A 9145-nucleotide genomic window follows, 5' to 3' on the forward strand; every position below is an offset into this window, starting at 1 on the left:
GTAGCTGCAGTGTTGGATAGAGCTGTCAAATATTTTAGTTAGTCACACCCTCCTCTTGCCAGGATAGTAACGTAGTGGGGAGCGTGATTCAGAGGATCGATAAAGTCCTAAGCTTAGACTCCCGCGTGCCGGAATATCAGATGCATTAAACTTCCATTAATATCCTTTTTGTGGTCGCAGTGCGACTTGCACAGTATTATAGCGTATTCACTGTCAAAACAAATTGTCTAAATACAGATCTACATGAACTACCTCAATACTTAGTATACATAGCGAATATCTAAATCACAATCGCAGAACAGTCGCGAGTCATGTATATCGGTTTGACGCTTTGCACAAATTCGACCTACGATACCCGCCAAACCAAAATTAATATGCCCATTACGCGCATCAATGCATTTCCTACACATGCTTCGCAGCCGCAGAGGCAGATACAAAGAATGAAATACGCCCAGGGCGGTCTCTAATTTCAATAACGATACTGTTGCAGTTGGCTACCGCATAAAGAAAGCAGCACACAAAGCTGTGTTTTATACGGAGAAACTCTGGATTCCTCAATAGCTATCAATGCTACGCTTTCTACTGTACTTTTAATATTCCTCTTAAAAGCTAACTCAGGTCAACACCTATTCTAGTACATAAATATCCAGAGCTTCCACCGTGCAAGGCACGGCATTATCTATCCAAGGGCAAATCCAGTTTGAATCGATGATAAGCGGGTGTGTGTCGCTGACGACTTATCATTGACGCGGATGCCATTACAGGTAGTGGCATCCGTCTTGTGTGGCACGCTATTGCATCTACTCACTACAACTAAGACGCCTACCATTGAGCTCGATGCCGAAGATGTTTGCTGAAAGCCGCACCACCACCTCCCTATTAATACGTGTTAATTGCATTTGACTACAATTTTCTGCTTCATGCAACAGTTCTTGTTGTTGACCGACTCTAGAGCTGCAGTGAATACGAATCAGATTGTATCATAGCTGGGGAGCAGACCTCGCAAGATACAATAAGATACGGCATTGACTTCACGTATCTTCCATAATAAAAACGGCAATACAACAGGGAGCAATAATGACTACGGTCAGTAATTGGTAATACGTACATTAAGCCTGTTACCTTAGAAAAAAATGATGATCTTGCCTAGGCTAGACTTGTGGCGTCCCACATATCCTTGTTCGCAGGGAGAAACATGAGCATCTCAAAGTGCGAGGGAGCATGCTGCTTCGTTGCGGCGTGATGACCTTTTTGCACTCTGAGAAGAGACGTTCACAGACGTTCGATGTCAGTGGCACCACTGCTACCAACGGCGTGTACGCCACTCGCTCCACATGACGCTACTTGGACCCGCCCTGCTGGATGATCTGGGAAGCACTTTGGGGATCATTGCGCTTGCGACCAGTCGTGCTCGGTTGTTCGTTAGACCGCGGCGCCTCGAAATGCCTCAGCGCAACGGTTTCAGCGGCCGAGAGTTTCTCTTCATCGCAAATCTTGACAAGTCTAGTTTCAAAAGCTGGCGAATGCACAATCTCGGTAGTTGGTTTAAGGTGTCCACCCAAAATCAGATAGTTTATCATGGCCGAATCAAAAAGGAAACGCACCTCGCTCATGGTAGTGGCATCGGACTGCAAAAGCTTGCACACACCATCGGGCCTTTCTAATTGCTTCAAGTGCCCCACCAACTTCTTGTGCTCGCTAGGTGACGGTACCAGTTCCTCCACAGCCTCCACTAGTCGAATCACCAGCCTTATCACTCCGTAGCGTTGCCGCATATCGTAGGTAGATGCCCAGCGAGTCACGTTGCGTTATTCGCGCGTAGCGGGGTGAGCTTAGAGAGCTCCGCCACATTGTTTGGCTGACGCAGCTGCAGCATCAGACTGTTGATCTGTTGCAGCAGCTGTTCGTGTTCTGCTCAGAGCTCTTTAGCTGCCAGGTTAAATCGGTGGGATGCACGATCGACTATTCGGATACCAAGTTTGCTGGCAATACTGTGATTAGTGCTACAATTGTCGGCCACCAAAAACAGAATCATGTCGACAGCTTTGTTATAAACAGCCAACACGTTCCGAAAGAGGGCGATGTGAGTATCACCATCTTGGCTCCCTTCATCCAACGGGAGAACGGCAAGAAGGGTTTGCTAGAGACGTTCACCGACCACGTAGCGTCCGATGGTAGCAACAAATTGCATGGTGCCATGGGACCGGCCGTCGTACATAATGCCGAACAGGATGCCACCTCGTCGGATATCACGACACCCAACTTTGCAGCTACCGTTATCATGTTTGCCTTGACAGCTTTTGAGCTGGTCGATCGCCACTTGGACATGACCCTTGTAAGCTCGTCGTCTATCTTGCTAAGCGGCATGCCTTGTACGACCACCCACCGGAGCCGCTGGTAGCGATGGTAAATTTCTTCAGATACGAGCCCAACAATTGGAAGAGGCGCTCGGTACCGTGGTTGTGCGTGGCGTGCTGCGCACGGAAGGCCTCATGACGACTCGACGGGTGTGACACGAGGTTGGAATAGCCCGTACTGGGCAGCTCCTTGCATCTAACACCCCAAATATTGCAGCGTTGGAACCCTTCGCCTTGGGGCTCGTAGTAAAACATCGATCGCGACAGCCGTAACGCTAGGTAGAACCGTTTTTTAATGAACCGGTCGCGCAAAAGACTGGCTGGCCTTCTAGCCAGGTATTTTTTGCAATAACCGGGCCAATTTATTATTATATTTGTCTGTACGGGGGTCAATAATAATTATTATAGTATTAGTTGCAGTTCCGCAATTATTTTTTTCATTGTGACCACCAACATTGGTGGACCAGCTTTTTGTGGATGGTTTAAAAGACTCACGACGCCTGACAGCGAATGTGCACGTTTTTTTATGTGCAATTTGTACAAACAAACAATTGATGTCGTTTTATTGATAGATGTGGGCTCACACACGCATGGTGTGCGGTCCTGTGCACACTCTTTCGCGTCTTCGTTTTTTTGTGTGGTTGATTTGTTTACACTCACAAATCGACCAAGATTCAGCGTCAACAGGTCGTGAAGACCCGATGCTGTTACTGTTGGGTCACGAAAGAGGTCTTCTCGAACCGAGGCCGTCGGGCTTTTAGGCATCTTCACTTGCTTTAATCAGTTGACCACCAGCGGGCAATCATTCCACGTTAGTCTTTAAGACGACTGTGTGGTGCTAAAACTTCGAAGTTTCGGCGCAACCGGCGGATATCAAGTCTCCGTTGTGTTCGGTACCGACAAGTTGACGGCGACAACGAGGTAAAAATTGGCCCCTCTCACGAGCCACGTTGTGACGCAGTCCGAGTCCGAGTGCGTAGTCGCCTTACAATCGCATTTCAACCCTTCATCCGTCCACACACTCCGTGCATAGGAACCAGATTGGCTGTGTCGCAATGCGGAAACGTAGGCTGACTTTGACCGACGATGCCGCAGCGATCAAGATACGTGTATGGTTTCGCTATCCGCCAGCTTGGCTGTGTCGCAATGCGGAAACGTAGGCTGACTTTGACCGACGATGCCGCAGCGATCAAGATACGTGTATGGTTTCGCTATCCGCTCTGAGCACTTTTGCTGTAGTCGCCACTCGACGCTATCCTCGGGGCACCGACCATCAGACGGGCCGTCTGAGACGGTATCCCATCTTGTAAGGCTAGGATTTGTTTCGTGATTAACCTTAGTCAATTAAAACTACAGTAGCTAACCTCCCTCGTTACTCGACCTTGCTGTTGGTGTAAGTCTCGTTCAGGAACCGCCAAGATTATTGAGAGGGGGCACTGTTCTCTGCTAGGCTCAAGGAAAATGGTATACTAAAGGTGTAAAGGGCCTGGCTCTACCACTCGTATGGACGAACAGCACAGCTGGATACGAGACAGGAAAATTAGTCGCATGTGGCAGTCGAACACACTGTGTTACACAGTGGTCATCTTCGTGTCCATCTGCAGCCGACTGTAGACGTCAAGTGATCCAACGAACTTTCTACTGCTCTGCATCTGGCATCCAGGAGCCGGCGTTCACGGCAACGGATCTCGACGACAGGATTTGTCCCCATTGACGATTACCACTTTCTCGGTGACTGACAGCCCAACCGACTCCTGGTTGCACCTCAACGACCTTGCTGACACCCTACCAACAACTGCCGTCGTCGCGATATTTGAGAACAACCGCGCGAAGTGGGAACGGTCTACCTGAAGGAGCCGTACACGGTCAAGAAGGGCCGGACATTCGACGGTGGCATGAAGACGTACGCGCGCTCGAACGTCAAGTGCGGCGGCCAGAAGAAGAGCGGGTGGCAGTCGGCCGTGTTCATGGTGGAGCCCGGTGCCACGCTCAAGAACGTGATCATCGGCAAGGACCAAATGGAGGGCGTGCACTGCGAGCAGAACGGCTGCACGATCCAGAACGTGTGGTGGGAGGACGTGTGCGAGGACGCGCTGAGCATCAAGGGCGGCTCGGCCAGCAGCGTGACCAAGGTGATCGGCGGTGGCGCGCGCTCGGCCGACGACAAGGTCATCCAGCACAACGGCCTGGGCACGGTCTCCATCGAGGGCTTCTACGCGCAGGACTTCGGCAAGCTCTACCGCTCGTGCGGCACGTGCGGCGACAAGTCTCGCAAGGTGAGCCTCACGAACGTGCTGGCCGTGAACGGCAAGGTGAGCCTCGTGACGGTGAACAAGAACTGGGGCGACCAGGCCACGCTCCAGAACATCAAGATCAAGGGCAAGAAGGTGGACGTGTGCCAGTGGTCGCAGGGCTCTACTTCGGGCGAGCCCAAGAACCTGGGCGCTGGTCCGTCGGGGTCGCTCTGCCAGTACTCCACCAGCACCATCTCCTACGCATAAGCTAGCGGGCCTGCAATACCCAATGCTCCAGGACTCGCATCTGGATTGTTGGTCCGCCGGCATTGCTCGCCATTTGTATGTAGTGGAATCGGCGTTAATCGTTTTGTCCATGAGTAAATCAATAGAAATTTAGATGTTTTCCACTTCCATTTTACAGCTCGTTGATCATGTCTTTTAATGATGTTGATGAAATTGAATCTACTACTGTCTTGTCTATTAGTCATATTATGTGACCCCTCTGGCCACCTCCTCTTATGGACGAACGGCACAGCTGGATACGAGGCAGGAAAATTAGTCGTATGTGACGTTCGAACACACTGTGTTACACGGTGGTCATCTTCGTGTCCATCTGCAGCCGACTGTAGACGTCAAGTGATCCAACGAACTCTCTACTGCTGTTGTCACCTCTACATCTGGCGTCCATGATTTGTCCCCATTGCATTAACGTTTACCACTTTCTTGGTGACTGACGGCCCAACCGACTCCTGGTTGCACCTTGACGACACTTTACCAACAACGGCTATCGTCGCGATATTTGAGAGCAACCCCGAGAAGACTTCCTCACCCCACCTCATTATTCAATTTTCGCTCTTCGCTACAAGCTACCGACCAGCAACCAAGTAACCAACCGTCAAACTTCGATACTCAACTACTCCATCCTCAACATGGTCAACGTCATCTCCGTCTTCACCGTCGCAGTCGCCGCCGTGGCTTCCGTCGCCTCGGGCGCTTCCATGCGCTCCGAGGCCGCCCCCCATGCCCACCGGGTCGTGGCCTGCCAGCAAGGGAACGGTCTACCTGAAGGAGCCGTACACGGTCAAGAAGGGCCAGACATTCGACGGTGGCATGAAGACGTACGCGCGCTCGAACGTCAAGTGCGGTGGCCAGAAGGAGAGCGGGTGGCAGACGGCCGTCTTCATGGTGGAGCCCGGTGCCACGCTCAAGAACGTGATCTCTGCCAAGACCAAATGGAGAGGCGGTCAACTGCGAGCAGAACGGCTGCACGATCCAGAACGTGTGGTGGGAGGGCGTGTGCGAGGATGCGCTGAGCATCAAGGGTGGCTCGGCCAGCAGCGTGACCAAGATGATCGGCGGTGGCGCGCGCCCGGCCGACGACAAGGTCATCCAGCACAACGGCCTGGGCACGGTCTCCATCGAGGGCTTCTACGCGCAGGACTTCGGCAAGCTTTACCGCTCGTGCGGCACGTGCGGCGACAAGTCTCGCAAGGTGAGCCTCACGAACGCGCTGGCCGTGAACGGCAAGGTGAGCCTCGTGACGGTGAACAAGAACTGGGGCGACCAGGCCACGCTCCAGAACATCAAGATCAAGGGCAAGAAGGTGGACGTGTGCCAGTGGTCGCAGGGCTCCACTTCGGGCGAGCCCAAGAACCTGGGCGCTGGTCCGTCGGGGTCGCTCTGCCAGTACTCCACCAGCACCATCTCCTACGCATAAGCTAGAAGGTTTGCAATACCCAATGCTCCAGGACTCGTGTTTGGATTGGTAGTCCGCCAGCATTGTTAGCCATTTGTATGTAGTGGAATCGGCGTTAATCGTTTTGTCCATGAGTAAATCAATAGAAATTTAGATGTGCTTCACTTTCTTTTTATTGTTTGTATTTTTATCTACTTCTGCGATGCTGATGACTAATAGACGAGACAGAGTTCTATTACTGTCTTATCTATTCATATTATATCACCGCTCTCAGTGAGGGGGTCACGGGATGATCATTTTTCGATCAGCGGTAAGACCGGTATCCGGGCAATGTTCCCTTGCTATTGCTTCAACTCACAACAACTAAGACGCTCAGTATTAATTTGAAGCCACGCTGTACGGTGTCAACTTTGTTTCACAAATAAAGATGTTTATGTAAATACATGCCGATCTCCGGTATAAACGAAGCGGATTGTATCATAACGCGGGAGAACGCGGTACTAGTGTCTGGGCAGCTTCTGTCAGAAGGAAACCGAAAGCACGGAGCGGGTGTTTGCGAAATATCACTGACCACCCAACACGATATATCTGCTTTAGAAGCGGTGCTTTTGCAGGGTGCCTACAGTGCCCAGCAGTGATGTGCGTATATATACATACACTCTCGTTCAATTAATTGTGCAGCCACACACTGTGCTGTCATGTGCGCACTCTTTCGCGTCTTAATTGGTTGTATTCGCTCACGCTCATAAATCGACCAAGATTTACCGTGAACAATTCGAGAAGACCCGATGCTGTTACACGTTCACGCTAATTATTAATAGTCGTAGTTCGCAATTAGTCGTGGATTTGCACTTTATAGTGACATCATAAATTCGGGATATTCGACGAAAATGATCAGATCTAAAGAATGGGTTTTAAAATTAGACCGGTTGTTATTACAAAATGGAGGTGATCAAGTGATTAAAGACTTAAGATGATAAAAAACCCGATGACGCTCAATTCTCTTTCGTGACCCATACAGTACACCCGTTCACGCTAATTAGTCATACCCTGACTAATTGTGGTGTACAGATCGAAGCCATATTTACTGGTATTTCAGCTGAGCGGGTGGTTATTCTGCGTTGGTCTTTAAGTGGTGCTGGTACTTCGAAGTTTCGGCGCAACCGGCGGATATCAAATCTCCGCTGTGTTCGGTACCGACAAGTTGTCGGCGACAACGAGGTAGAATTGGCCGCTCTCACGAGCCACGTTGTGACCCAGTCCGAGTCCGAGTGCGTAGTCGCCTTACAATCGCATTTCAACCCCACACATTCTATGCATGGGAACCAGATTGGATGTGTCGCAACGCGGAAACGTAGGCTGACTTTGACCGACGATGCCGCAGTGATCAAGCGATGGTTTCGCTGTCCGTTCTCTTAGTATATTTGCTGTATTAATACTATAAATTGAAAAGTCGCCATTCGACGCTAATCCTCGAGGCACCGATCATCAGATGGGCCGTCTGAGATCTTGTGAGGTTACGATTTGTTTCGTGATTAACATTAGTCAATTAAAACTACATGTACAGTACTTGACCTCCTCGTTAATCGACGTTGCGAGGGTAGGACGGAAAACGATAGTAATTTATATCCTTGGCAGACTATTGGTGTAAGTCTTGTTCAGGAACTGCCAAGATTATCGGGAGGGGGCACTGTTTTCTGCTAGCCGCCGCCATGCTCAACGAAAATGGTGTCAAAAGGTGTTAAGGGCCCGGGCCACCTCCTCTTATGGACGAACGGCACAGCTGGATACGAGGCAGGAAAATTAGTCGCATGTGGCGTTAACACACGGTGTTACACAGTGGTCATCTTCGTGTCCATCTGCAGCCGACTGTAGACGTCAAGTGATCCTACGAACTCTCTACTGCTGTTGTCACCTCTGCATCTGGCATCCAGGATCCGGCGTTCACGGCAACGACGACAGTATTTGTCCGCTTATCAATAACGATTACCGCTTTCTCGGTGACTGACAATCGAACACACTCCTGGTTGCACCTCGACCAACAACTGCCGTCGTCGCGATATTTGAGAGCCGAACGCCGGACAGACTTCTTCACCCCACCTCATTACTCAATTTCTGCTCTTCGCTGCAAGCAACCGACCAGCAACCAAGCAACCAACCGTCAAATTTCGATACTCAACTACTCCATCCTCAACATGGTCAACGTCATCTCCGTCTTCACCGTCGCAGTCGCCGCCGTGGTTTCCGTCGCCTCGGGCGCTTCCATGCGCTCCGAGGCCGCCCCCATGCCCACCGGGTCGTGGCCTGCCAGCAAGGGAACGGTCTACCTGAAGGAGCCGTACACGGTCAAGAAGGGCCAGACATTCGACGGTGGCATGAAGACGTACGCGCGCTCGAACGTCAAGTACGGGGGCCAGAAGGAGAGCGGGTGGCAGACAGCCGTCTTCATGGTGGAGCCCGGTGCCACGCTCAAGAACGTGATCATCGGCAAGGACCAAATGGAGGGCGTGCACTGCGAGCAGAACGGCTGCACGATCCAGAACGTGTGGTGGGAGGACGTGTGCGAGGACGCGCTGAGCATCAAGGGCGGCTCGGCCAGCAGCGTGACCAAGGTGATCGGCGGTGGCGCGCGCTCGGCCGACGACAAGGTCATCCAGCACAACGGCCTGGGCACGGTCTCCATCGAGGGCTTCTACGCACAGGACTTCGGCAAGCTCTACCGCTCGTGCGCACGTGCGGCGACAAGTCTCGCAAGGTGAGCCTCACGAACGTGCTGGTCGTGAACGGCAAGGTGAGCCTCGTGACGGTGAACAGAACTGGGCGACCAGGGCACGCTCCAGGAACATCAAGATCAG

At 51.5% G+C, this 9145-nt stretch overlaps 1 protein-coding gene across 1 annotated transcript; it reads left to right on the forward strand.

Moving 5' to 3' along the window:
- Positions 1–5614: 5614 nt before the first annotated feature.
- PITG_09259 (polysaccharide lyase, putative) lies at positions 5615–6311 on the forward strand (the record flags this gene model as incomplete). Its single annotated transcript, XM_002903503.1, has 2 exons — positions 5615–5806; positions 5850–6311. 2 exons carry the CDS (start codon positions 5615–5617, stop codon positions 6309–6311), a joined length of 654 nt encoding a protein of 217 aa, XP_002903549.1.
- Positions 6312–9145: the final 2834 nt, after the last annotated feature.

Source organism: Phytophthora infestans, genomic scaffold (genome assembly GCF_000142945.1).
Source record: "Phytophthora infestans T30-4 supercont1.14 genomic scaffold, whole genome shotgun sequence".
Classification (NCBI taxonomy): domain Eukaryota; phylum Oomycota; class Peronosporomycetes; order Peronosporales; family Peronosporaceae; genus Phytophthora; species Phytophthora infestans.